The 14,239-nt window shown below is 36.3% G+C and overlaps 1 protein-coding gene across 4 annotated transcripts in view; it reads right to left on the bottom strand.

Moving 5' to 3' along the window:
- Positions 1-1,638: 1,638 nt before the first annotated feature.
- The window catches only part of LOC138691863 (zinc finger protein ZFP2-like), a 37,106-nt gene continuing 24,505 nt past the window's right edge, over positions 1,639-14,239 (bottom strand). The window contains exons 6-8 of one of the 4 annotated variants that reach the window (XR_011329973.1): positions 10,872-11,079; positions 8,318-8,480; positions 1,639-5,348 (exon numbers count right to left, since the gene is read on the bottom strand). Coding sequence is in view for 3 of the 4 variants with exons in the window: in XM_069814416.1 (XP_069670517.1) it covers positions 8,476-8,480; positions 10,872-11,079; positions 12,758-13,976 (1,432 nt within the window). In the remaining variant the exon portion in view is untranslated. Of the gene's footprint in view, positions 5,349-6,961; positions 8,481-10,871; positions 11,080-12,757; positions 13,977-14,239 lie in introns of those variants that run through there. The other 3 variants (XM_069814416.1, XM_069814415.1, XM_069814417.1) reach the window with 3 other exon arrangements.

Here is a 14,239-nt window from a genome sequence, read left to right as displayed (position 1 = left end):
CGTAAATTAGTGTAGAAATTTAATTTTTCATTTCTATGACACTTTTTCTCCAGTTTTTAAGTTGGATGTCCCCTTAAGTAATTACATACTGATACAATTTAGGTACATAATGAGATCAAAAGAGGTAGTTACATCAAATTTACCTCATAAAATAAAAATAAACATAGTGGAATACATATTAATGTTGTTAGAATCAAATACGAATCACATAAAAACAGAAGCCGATAATTCAATAAAAAATGTACACAGTAAAAATAAAAATAAACACATTAGTATACATATTAGTATTAGTAGTTCGTTTGGTATAAAAAACTTTCAAACTATTAAAATCTACAACCTAATAAACTGCCATTCTTTGAACTACATTTGTAAAAGAAATAGTGCAATTTACATTTCATAAACATATTTGAATATTGCACATTTATCAATTCCGATTTTACAGTGTATTGGCCTTAATTAGCAACATGTTTTTCCACACAGAAGAGCAAAATGACGAAACTGGCACTTAGCCACTTTTTTGTTTCCACTCTTCATTCACTATTGGTGCCCAGTATCCATTAATAACAATAATAATAATAATATTTATTTAATTCCAAAGACTGTACAACGCAGCGTAGGAAAATGTCATGTTAAAAAAAAACATTTAAATACCAGAAAAAGATTTACAAGTAAGCAATATGTTCATAAGTTACATACAAGGAAATAATCACATTTTATAATATCGTATAGACAATTCGCCTTGTAAGCTATACAGCTATATAGAGTTAAAATACTCACCAATATTATATAGTGACAAGTCTATTAATTTATTTTTAATTTCTTTCTTAAAAAGCCTCAAGCTTAAATGTCTAATATTGCCGGGTAAAACATTATATAACTTTTTACAAATCTCTACAAAGCTGCTATTAGTAGTAGTGTAGTTACATTGTCCTTTTCTTAAATCATTTTTATGCCTTGTGAACAGCTAGTAAAATTATTAATAATTTGTTTGTACATACATTAAACAACTTAAAATATACAAAGACAGTACAGTTAAAATTTCAAGTCTCCGAAATAAAGGTTTACAATGTGTACGGTTATCAACATTACAGATTATTCTTACTGTCCTCTTTTGCAGTTTCAATAACTTTATTTTAGGATCATTACCCCAAACTATTATTCCATACATCAGATGGTTATGGATATAAGCATAGTATACGGATTTTAGCACTTCAACACTAACATTTGTTTTTAATTTCCTTAACATAAAAATACCTTTGTTGAGTTTCTTTGATAGTATGTCAATATGACAGTCCCATTTAAGTGTAGATTGTATATGCACTCCTAAAAATTTGACAGATTCTTTACAATTGATTCTATTGTTTAAGGAAAACTCTAAGTTCTGTATCTTCTCTTTGTTTAAGCAAAGAGAATTAGCTGAACACCAATCTCCTATTTTTCGGTTGATTGCATCAAGATCATTAATAATTTTCAATCTATCGTATCCAGTAATTGTTATAGCAAGATCATCCGCATGTAAATATGACTTTATGTATTTGCCATCAATTATATAGGGTAAGTCATTTACATAAATAATGAATAAAATTGGTCCCAAAATGGAACCCTGGAATTAGAATGTTTCAGTCGTTATTTAAAAAACACTATTTAAAAACACTGTTTAAAAACACACTGTTTAAAACTATTTAAAAGCACATAGTTTTTACATCACTTTAACTATGTGAATTATGTGATCACTTATTGTGTGGTGTTTTCCGGTTTGAAGTTAGATGAGGCACTTGTGGTGATCTTGTTTTGCGTTGAGCTGGATGCAATATCGTACCATGGCTATGTTTTCTAAAAGTGATGTTGAAACACTTCTATTAAGTTGATGGCATATGTAATATTATAACAGAATGAAGGTTGTCAGGTCCGTGGCTTTAGTATCGCCTGGCGTGTCTGTAACAATATGATTAAGTATTAATTTATGAATTTGGAATTGGGAATGTTTGTAATTAAACATTCTAATTTAAGTTTGATAAAGTGTTGTACCAGCAAATAGTATATAAGAGTTAAGGTGATCATTTATGTAATCATGACAACACTTCACCGACATCGCACAGCATGCACAAAAACACTGACCATTTAAGTCCAGATACATGCACCCACAGGCTTGGTTAACAATTAGCATCATATACAAACATCTGAAGATGGTACAATTTACGTACCGAAAACGTTAATGAGAAAATATGACTAATTAATTCATTCATATTGTATGATAAGCATAGGCGGAATATATACACATAATTATAGTCAAAATGAGAGCTATGTTTCAATAATTGTGAATTTGAAAACCTTGTTCTCACTTACTGACAAGAAAACTTCATTGTCTTCGAAGCCCTGATGTATTCATCACTAGTGTTTCTTTTCAAACACCACAACGATTTTTAAGAGGGTATCGGGAGTGACTGGAGCGAAACGGGAGTGACTCAGGAATGATGTGGGAATGAATGGGTAGTGGCTCGGGGCAAATCTTCAATAACTCGGGAGTGAATCTCTTGCGCACAAATTTTTGCGATTTTGCATCCAGAACAAAGAACAAAATCAACACTTGATATGTACGTAGCTATCACTGCAGCTGTTTTGATTATTGTTGCTGATCAACCACAATGGAAGGAATAAAAAGATCTTCAGTTCGGATGAGCAAAAATATCATACAGGAAGGGATGAAACCAGAATCAAGATAGAGGAAGTGAAGCTCATCAAATTATGGTATTATTTTAATTTTTTAGTCTCTATTGTGTTCTTATTTATAACATATCACTATTTTATAAATATTAATAAATATCTATAAGTAAATGAAGGAATTAATAAATAAATAGGTGAATAAATCAATCAATTAATAAGTCAATAAGAAATGAATTAATAAATGAAAAAGTAAATAAAGAAATTATTAAATTCGTGAACAAACAACTGAATAAATACATACGTGTACAAATAAATAAATAAATAAATGATAAATAAGTAAATTAATTAATTCTGTTTTCTTCCCTCTTACGGGAAGCCTATGAAAGTAGGATTTAAAATCTTAATTTTGTTGTTGCTGCTTTTCTAATTTCCAGGTCATTCTTTTCTTTTCCCAGGATTGTGCGCACACATTTCATTCCTGCCTATCCCTTGCGCATATCTGCCTAACTGGCAACTGTTGTTTGCCTCTCATTATTCCTGCACAGTTGCAGAAGTGGAAACGCAGCTTAAGAGCTTTCTTTCGTAATTAAAACATTTCATCACAATATGAACTATTGCCCCATAACGGGATACAATAACAAATTAAACTCTGTAACTGCGCATAGTATACTTGACATAAACATTTCATTAAGTAATTAATTTAAGTCAACATTTCCTTTCCTTCATATTACCTCTCAACTTTGTTTGCCGATACAAAAATATTATACAGAGACATTATGACATGAAGCGATGCTGGTAGTGTGCAATGCATTGCGATGTTTTATGGTTTGTATAAATTACTGTTATACCTGACTGTAAAACAGCTGTCGTGGTTCGAATTGCATTATGGTCTAAGATTTTTGAAAACGGAACTAGTTCCGAAACAATATAAAATTTTGGTAATTATTACGTTATGTCAGGAGCTTGCTGTTATTTCTGAACTGTTCTTTGATAATAGTACTTTCTTGGAAACGAAACTCTTGGAAAAGTTCCAAAAAAAGAACGATTTTTCCCAATGCTAGGCTATGAAAATCTTGAAATCTGACATCATACGTTCAACTCTTGAAACTGTGAATGAAATTCCTGGCGGCTGTTGAGACATAGCCTACTACTTCTATTCAACGTTGCAGCTAGCTTCTGCCAAGAGCCGCTACTGAACGGGAGACAGGGTTGTATAATGCCGAGCACGAGGTAATGCATGCTTGCCCCGCACGGAAGCAGTGCTGAGCGCCCGAGCCCATTTTCAGTCAAGTTGACTATCACTGCACTAGTGAGATAAAGACTTTACCTCACAGTTTGAACTTTATCTCACAGTTCATTAGTATTTTCCTAGTACCCGGGTACACACGTATACTTTTCCATTCAACTATTACTCAAGAAGTTAATATATTAGTTACTAGATGTCACTACCTCTACTTCTTTATTACCATTTCTTAAATATACATACACTCTATCTCCTTCTCTTTTCTCTATCTACTACGTCGTAATTTGTGTATTTTTTTTTTAATTTGTAATAATTTACCTTTTGGGAGGCGAGGAGACTTGAACCTGCGAAGTTGGGTTTATAGGATTTTATAACAACACGCGTTAGCCAACTGAGCTAAACAGACATGATGAATAAATACGTTTTAATATGCCTCTTAAGTTTACAAAAGTAAAATGTGAAATTATTTTAATCACATTAGTCCCATGAACACTTCTAAATAATCCCTGAAACTTCAAAAAGCTGAAAATACACGTTTAAAATTAAAAATATATATTAAAATTATATAATTAACTATAATTTGTTATTTATCCAACGCCTTAGATACCATTCTTCACTAATCATGGCCTCCTACATCATGACCTACCTAGTACACGTATCGATTCTAAAATCCATGCCATGATATGTGATTATATGAGGACTTATTTTCAACATATTTTCTTTTATAAAACAGAATTTTTAGTTATGGTCATGGATAAAATTACGTATGGTACTTGTGAGCGTGATCTTTATTGCGCCTCGTGCTTAAATCTTTCCACTCGCGCAATAAAGATGCACTTACCTCACAAGTACCATAAATAACTATTATTGGATTATAGCCGAACATGTTTGAATTTGTAAACACGTGTCCAGTCCTAAAATTACACCTTATTCTAATTTGATGTGATTTACACAACAGGGACCTCTTCATACCACTCAACAAATCTCCTCCACTATGGCTCCTTCACCCTTGCTTGGATTGTGTAACCTGACACTTTGTAACAAAGAAAATAAATCAACTATGTTTTCCAAAAAAGTATCTATAATTTGAACTGTGTCCCAAAACTGAGTATCATGTGTTCCATAAACGTAAATCCTAATCTTCATTTTGTCTGGTAATGATTCCCTTCCCAAATAGTACTGAAATGGAGTCAATCACCTTCCATATCTACACACACGTATTTACACGGTTAATACATTTCATGAAATAAACTTGTATTATTTAACTAAACCACTCACGCTTTGAGCCTTGGCTTCTCCTCACATTGCAACTCTCTACGCGTCCAGCTGTATCATGCCACCAGGACAGTGCTGCCAATATGATCACACCAGTCGGCGACATGAAGGCAACATCACTGCCAGGCAATCCAGCGACATACTGCCATCTACCCGAGGAATCAGCCTGCAAACATAAGCAATGTTATAGCTGCAATATCTCTATGTGTGAAATCAACAATGCAACAAATACGTCATGAAATAGAGAAACAAGACAAAGAAAATGAAGAATGACAAAGGAAAAATATTCATAACTGGAAAATCAAACATTCAAAACATATCCCACATTAGAATATATAACTATAATCATGGAATTAAATAATTACATTCAATTCAAAATAATAATTTCTGTTTGCAACAAAGCCACAATTTTGAACTCGGACTTCGTTGCTCAATGAAGTCTTTTGCCCAATTTGAAATCTACATTTTGTACGTTGCAAGGATAATAAATGTCAGAAGATGTGGAATAGGAGAAACAGACACGGCAGATGGTGTAAGGTATACAAAGCACAACAATAAATGTTCAAATAATTATGACACTATTCAGATAATGGGTAAAAATTATATATATTTTAAGCCTACAAGAAAGGAACTTCCAGGTAAGACGAAAACAAAACTAATTGCCAACAACAATCGGTCTCAAGAGGAATTCTCTCACTGCAAGGGATAAAAAAGACTACAAAAGAGTGGAAAGGTTTGCTCGGTTTCATTCGTGAATATTAGTAAACATGTGAGGACGCTACAGTGAAAAGGACGGATCTCTGAGACCCTTCGATCTATTTGTACAAGAAAATTCTCTTTTGGAAGGCCAAAATGACCATTTTTTTTTTAATATCACGGCCCCTACCGTCCAGATGCCTGGGGACAGAGAGTTGTCTTTTATACTATAGATAGAGTGCGTGGAGGTGTATACGCCGCATTTACCACCTTTATTCTCAATACAAATACGACGGAGATATGGCGGTGAGAATGTAGGCGGAATAGAAGTTTAGCCTTGGTATTTTTTCTCGATAATCAGTTTGTGTTCAAGATTCCCATTTTCATAATATCGTGTCCCAAGTAAGTCAAGGGAGAATAAAAGAATACAACCCATTCATCGATATGGCCATAACAGCAAATAATTGAGACTCTAATTCCGGAAATAATGGCCATAGCGAGGAACGGGATGCGGCCCTGTATTCCACCTTGACTTACTTCTTACATGATAGCATCAAAATGGCAATCGCGAACACTTTCTGATTTTCGAGAAAAAAAGGGGAGGGGTTCAAACCCCTATCCCGCCGACATTCTTGTCGCCATTACTCCGCAGTACGTGAAGTTATAACAAAGCCGATGACTGCGTTGAATACAGCTCGTCGAACTCTATCTTCAGTATAAAGGACAACATTCTATCCCCAAGCGTTTGGAAGGGAGAGGCCGGGCACACACGTATACTTTTCCATTCAACTATTACTCAAGAAGTTAATATATTAATTACTAGATGTCACTACCTCTACTTCTTTATTACCATTTCTTAAATATACATACACTGAATCTCCTTCTCTTTTCTCTATCTGCTACGTCGTAATTTGTGCATTGCATCCATATCTAATATGCTTTTTTTTAAATTTGTAATAATTTACCTTTTGGGAGGCGAGGAGACTTCAATGTGCGAAGTTGGGTTTATAGTTTATAGGATTTTCTAACAACACTCGTTAGTCAACTGAGCTAAACAGACACGATGACTAAGTACGTTTTAATATGCCTCTTAAGTTTACAAAAGTAAAATGTGAAATTATTTTAATCACATTAGTCCCATGAACACTTCTAAATAATCCCTAAAACTTCAAAAAGCTGAAAATACACGTTTAAAATGAAAAAAAATATATATTAAAATTATATAATTAATTATAATTTGTTATTTATCCAACGCCTTAGATACCATTCTTCACTAATCATGGCCTCCTACATCATAACCTACCTAGTACACGTATTGATTCTAAAATCCATGCCATGATATGTGATTATATGAGGACTTATTTTCAACATATTTTCTTTCATAAAACATAATTTTTCGTTATGGTCATGGATAAAATTACGTATGGTACTTGTGAGCGTGATCTTTATTGCACTCGTGTAATTTAAGGACTCGGCTGACGCCTCGTGCTTAAATCTTTCCACTCGTGCAATAAAGATGCACTTACCTCACAAGTACCATAAATAACTATTATTGGATTATAGCCGAACACGTTTCAATTTGTAAACACGTGTCCACTTCTAAAGTTACACCTTATTCTAATTTGATGTCATTTACACAACAGGGCCCTCTTCATACCACTCAACAAATCTCCTCCACTATGGCTCCTTCACCCTTGCTTGGATTGTGTAACCTGACACTTTGTAACAAAGAAAATAAATCAACTATGTTTTCCAAAAAATTTGAACTGTGTCCCAAAACTGAGTATCATGTGTTCCATAAACGTAAATCCTAATCTTCATTTTGTCTGGTAATGATTCCCTTCCCAAATAGTACTGAAATGGAGTCAATTACCTTCCATATCTACACACACGTATTTACACGGTTAATACATTTCATGAAATACTTACTTACTTACAAATGGCTTTTAAGGAACCTGAAGGTTCATTGCCGCCCTCACATAAGCCCGCCATCGGTCCCTATCCTGAGCAAGATTAATCCAGTATCCAGTCTCTATCATCATATCCCACCTCCCTCAAATCCATTTTAATATTATCCTCCCATCTACGTCTCGGCCTCCCCAAAGGTCTTTTTCCCTCCGGTCTCCCAACTAACACTCTATATGCATTTCTGGATTCGCCCATACGTGCTACATGCCCTGCCCATCTCAAACGTCTGGATTTAATGTTCCTAATTATGTCAGGTGAAGAATACAATGCGTGCAGTTCTGTGTTGTGTAACTTTCTCCATTCTCCTGTAACTTCATCCCTCTTAGCCCCAAATATTTTCCTAAGCACCTTATTCTCAAACACCCTTAACCTATGTTCCACTCTCAGAGTGCAAGTCCAAGTTTCACAACCATACATGAATACATATATATTTCATGAAATAAACTTGTATTATTTAACTAAAGCACTCACGCTTTCAACCTTGACTTCTCCTCACATTGCAACTCTTTACGCGTCCAGCTGTAGCATGTCACCAGGACAGTGCTGCCAATATGATCACACCAATCTGCGACATGAAGGCAACATCACTGTCAGGCAATCCAGCGACATACTGCCATCTACCCGAGGAATCAGCCTGCAAACATAAGCAAGGTTATATGTAGCTGCAATATCTCTATGCTTCAAATCAACAATGCAACAAAGACGTCATGAAATACAAAACAAGACAAAGCAAATGAAGAATGCCAAAGGAAAAATATTCATAACTAGAAAATCAAACATTACAAAACGAAGAAAAGGAGAACAGCAGCCAAAGAGACACATACCCGGCCAAGGACTGGGAAAAGTGAAAGACAAGAGGGTGAAATAATAAAAGAAAAGTTACAGTACTGAAATGGAGTCAATCACCTTCCATTCCATCATGCTACATGCAACTGCTGACAGTCAAGTTTCAACATTCCTTATAACTGGCTACAATTCAACCAGGTACTACTGTCACGTGCTTCTTACTCCTTAAGAAATGCGAGCTAATAAGGTAAACTGATATGTCTCTCATAAATAACTACCATTCACTTCCTGCTATTTAAAAAAATCTGCAATATCTCTGTGGAATTTATCAATATCCATTCATTTAGGATGGAAAAGCTCCACCAAACTTTCCGAGATTCGTCGATTCTATTATTCATTGCACTTCTCCCCAATTCTTTCTTATTAACTACTAAGACCCTCAACACTAAAATCTGCCAACAAGCCCTCGTTACTGCAATGTCTGTGGCATACATTAATACCAACCACTCCTGGTAAACAAGGGTCAACAGTACTTTGCAATTTCAAATGGATAGAAACTATCTATCATAAGGAACTTTATCACTACAGACATATGGATGACAGCGCTATGCGTCCACACCTGTGGAGTAACGGTCAGCGCGTCTGGCCGCGAAACCAGGTGGCCCGGGTTCGATTCCCGGTCGGGGCAAGTTACCTAGTTGAGGTTTTTTCCAGGGTTTTCCCTCAACCCAATATGAGCAAATGCTGGGTAACTTTCGGTGCTGGACCCCGGACTCATTTCACCGGCATTATCACCTTCATCTCATTCAGACGCTAAATAACCTAAGCTGTTGATAAAGCGTCGTAAAATAACCTACTGAAAAAAAAAAGACAGGGCTATGCCCCCAAGAATTTGGAAGCACAAACATTTCTTTTTTTTAAATTAATAACATTTTGAGCTGACTCTTTTCCATTACAAATTGACCTACTCAAAATACATTCATCGAATGATTTGGAAAAAAAAAAAAAAAATCCACATTCTTTCCTGTATGACTCTATATCATTGCTGACATGATTCTTTGAAGTAAATTAAGCAATTTTTATTATTCAAATTTGAAAATAGAATTTGCAACCACGAACACAATATTTTTTTAATGAATAACATTTTGAGTGAATTTCTTTCCATTACTAACTGATCTACTGGAAAACTTGTGTCAGGAAAATGATCCCCTACATAACGACAATTTTACATGGAATTACTTATCTTCAAACATTCAAAACATACCCCACATTAGAATATATTTTTATATTCATGTAATTAAATAATTATAATCAATTTAAAATAATAATTTTAGTTAGCAACCTAGGCAAAATTTTGTGCTTAAACTTGGTACTTCAATTAAGTTTTTGCCCTATTTGAAGTCTACATTTTGTCCGTTGCAAGGACAATAAATGTCGGAAAATGTGAAAAAGGAGAAAACAGACACTGAAGATGGTTTAAGGTATAGTGCACTTATTACTATTATAAATGCCCAAATAATTATGAAATTATTTAGATGAGTAAAAAATTATATATTTAAAAAAAAACTAAAACATAGGACCTTCCCTTTTCACTGTAGTATCCCCGCATATTTACTAATAATCACCAATAAAATCGAGCAAATCCGTTGTACTTTTTGGTAGACTTATTTTTTTGCTACCTAAAATATTTCAGTCTCAAATCCCCGGAAAAAATGGCCATATCGAGGAAAGGGTTATGGTCTTGTATCCCCCTTGACTTAATTCGGATGCGATAGCATCAAAATGGGAATCCCGAACACAAGCTGATTTTCAAGGAAAAAATGCCAACCTCTATTCTGCCAACATTTTCGCCACCATAACTCCACCGTATGTGTAGTGAGAACAAAGCTGATAAGTGCGGCGAATAGAGCTCTTCGAACTTTATCTGTAGCATAAAGCACAACCCTCTGCGCCCAGGCATATGGATGGTAGGGACCGGCAAATTAAAAAAAAAAAGGTCATTTTGTCCTTCCAAAACAGACTTTTCTCTACACAAGGAGAATGAAGGGGCTCAGACACTTTGCCCTTTTCACTGTAGCATCCCCGCATGTTTACTAATAAACACCAATAAAATCGAGCAAATCTGTTGGAATTTTTTCTACGCAAATTTTTGCCTACCAAAATGTTTCGGTTTCTAATCTCTGGTAATAATGGCGATATCGAGGAACGGGATGCGATGTTGTACTCCCTCTTGACTTACTTCGGATACGATAGCATCGAAATGGGAAAGACTGTGTTGGTTGAAGCTGGGCCAGCGCAGACATCGGTTGGTGTATCTGCTTTCCTCGCAGTACGGATCGGAGTTCTGGTTTCTTGTACTGGGCCAAGCTCCATCTCGTTCTGCCTTCTCGTAAAGGTTCTGCTGTCTCCGGTTGTTTGCCATGCAGACATGGACATTGTCGGTACGTCTGTAGCATACAAGCAAGACACAGTATAACTCCTGTTATGGTTAAAGCAATTAGCCATGAGTTTGCACTTTCTTGTGTGGAAGATTCTTCCACTTTAGATTTTACACTTTTAATCTTTTCTTGTATCACATTAGCCTACAATTGAACTGTGATTCAATTTTTTTTTTTTATTTCAAAGTTACCTATTTCAAAGAGAATATGTCATGAGAAAGAGTTTTGTTTTTGATTTTCACAGGTTTCTATCTGACTCGTAACTCTTAAAGTTTTTATTAATCTAATATCTTTCCTATCATTTCTTTGTCTATTTAGCCGCGTATGCTGGCTTAGTCAGCGAGAGCGGACCGCATCCATCAGCTCCATCTTTCCCATATGGCATTCCTGTTATATTCTTACGTCATAGCAGCATAGATTTATGGGTAAGCGAGGAAAGGGGGACGTAGTTTTCCTGGATAGTTAAATGGTCGGACACATTCACTCGTAAGTTCGTTACCATAGGAGACACACTCGGAAGTTTTGTACGAGGGAAGACACACTAGCATGGGAGATGCACTCGGAACTTCGCTAGTGTGGAAGGTACATACCGTACTTACAACTTTGCTATCGTGGGAGACATATTCGGAACTTTGCTAGTATGGGAGATACCGGTACACATTTAGGAACGAGTATTACTTGCTTTCTTAGAATGTTCCAGATTAGGAACAGAGATACGGGTCACTGTAGTTTGAGATTCGTCTGGCAGTTTGTACTTATCAATACTCCTCTCGTTCGTCTACTTGATAGATGAAGTACAGTCATACGGTATGTGTATGTTTTGTTCATTACGAGCCGAGTTGATATCGTATTGGCATGCGGCACAGATGAACGTAATTTTAGGAAAGGGGGGTGAGAATTACCAGGTGCGTCCAACTACTACAGAAGACATGAAACAAAGAATTATAGAGAAGCCTGTGGGACTTTCAGCTGTGCTCAAGTGCAATCACGGATGTTAGGAGGAGATCAGAACATTGTTTAACACAGGGTGGCGTACATTTTGAACACTTACTATGAACAGTGTACGTACATAAACAACATACAACATTTCTCAGAAGATACCACTTTTGTTGCTTTGTGAGTACACAATAAAAGTTAGAAGAAAAAAGTTTCAGTAAAAGTTGTTTCTTTTTAAAAGTAGTTTCCACAATGACCCATGTTCTCATTTGAAATTTCGAAGTTGACCGCAGGTACCCCTACTTCCGGTTTGTTACGGGAAATGGTACTACCACCAATCGATTCTTTAGATAGGTTTTGGTTATCAAAATTTTTTTATGAACAACCAGTATCATATAGTTTTCGAGACAAAAGGCTGATACGAGTGGTCTGGAACACCTTGTATGCTCAAAAGTACAAACATGTACATACATCAAAAGCAAAAACACTTCTGCAATTCAAAATAACATATTTGAGTATGCTGTAATATGAATTAATAGTTACATGTTCTCATGTGAGTTTTCTGCTCTCACAATAGAGCACATATTATATACACAGATGCTTAGATGCTAATGAAGTTTTTTACTTTACATAAAAGTATAAAATGATAAAAGTCCTGAGTTTTACACCGACAGAACGATAACTATAGGAACATCATTTTATACAAAGCGGTCGATACGTTTACACAATTTCGAATTTAAACACTACCCACATCTTCGCTTTTCAACTGTTCCTCTCGCAGGTGCTGCCGTGCATGATATTTCAGACTCGCTGAATACGCGTAAGTCTTATCGCAGACATCACATTTGAAGAGCTTGTTTTCCGTGTGCTGGCGTAAATGGAAATTGAGATTTCCTAGTTCTGTGTAACATTTACCACATACGTCACATTTGAAGGGCTTCTCCCCACTGTGTAGAAGAGAGTGAGATTTAAGTCTCCCCACTCGGGAGAAACTTTTGCAGCAAACTTCGCACTCGAAAGGCCTAACACCTGAATGTGTAAGTGAATGATTTTTTAGACTCACAGAATACGGGAAACATTTTCCACAAACTTCACACTTGAAGGGTTTGTCGCCAGCGTGTCGGCGCACATGAAGGTTCAAACTTCCCGATTCTGTGTAACCCTTACCACATATATGACACTTGAATGGTTTTTCCCCATTATGCAATCGAAAGTGTGCTTTGAGTCTTCCAGAACGCGAGAAACATTTCCCACAAACATCACATTTGAAAGGTTTTTCCCCCGTGTGTAGGCGAGCATGAGTCTTCAAACCTGCCGGACATGAAAACGATTTCGCGCAAACTTGGCACGTGAACGGTTTTTCACCCGTGTGTTGTCGCGCGTGTATAATCAAACTTCCCGATTGAGTAAATAACTTCCCGCATACGTCACACTTAAATGGCTTTTCCCCGGTGTGAAATCGCGCGTGCTTCTTTAGGCTCTCGGAATGCATGAAGCATTTCTCACATTTCTCGCACTTATAAGGCCGCTCGCCCGTGTGCTGCCGTCCATGGACCTTCAGACTGCCGAGTTGCGTGAAGCACTTCCCACATACATCGCATTTGAAAGGCTTCTCACCTGTATGAAGGCGTTTGTGAACTCTGAGACTTTTAGAACGCGGAAAAGACTTGCCACACTCCTGACAAGTAAATGGCTTTTCACCTGTGTGCAGACGTGCGTGCAATCTAAGATTCGCCTGTCTTGAAAAACATTTTCCACAAACATCGCATTTGAAAGACTTCTCGCAGTTGTTTTTCGCTTTCAATAAACTTCTGCAATTTCGCCTGCCCAAAGTCTTCTCGGAAGAAAGGTTTCTTAACGGAACACGACTTTTGTTGCACTGCACAGAGTGGTCGCCTTCTTCCCTAGAAAGGCAGTTACTGTCTCTTGTTTTCTCGCCCAATATCCCTTGTTCGCCACCAATTGCAATCCTGAAACGAACAAGTCATTCAGTCAGTGTTAAGGCAGATGCTCACTTACTGGAACGGATCAGTTCGGCGCGTTCGGATTTTTATTTGCATTATTTTAAATGGAGCATCGTCCACTTGGCCGTGGATGACCGGATTCTATCCAGAATTCAAAATGGATTTTCGTAAGAACCATAATTAAAATCAAAGTCATGATAATTATATCGATTGCAAGGCCTCCCACCGCGGTAATGTTGAAGAAATTAATTGGTAGTTTATTTTGTTAG

Source organism: Periplaneta americana, chromosome 16 (genome assembly GCF_040183065.1).
Source record: "Periplaneta americana isolate PAMFEO1 chromosome 16, P.americana_PAMFEO1_priV1, whole genome shotgun sequence".
Taxonomy (NCBI): Eukaryota; Metazoa; Arthropoda; class Insecta; order Blattodea; family Blattidae; genus Periplaneta; species Periplaneta americana.
This window is presented reverse-complemented; position numbering and strand designations above follow the sequence as displayed.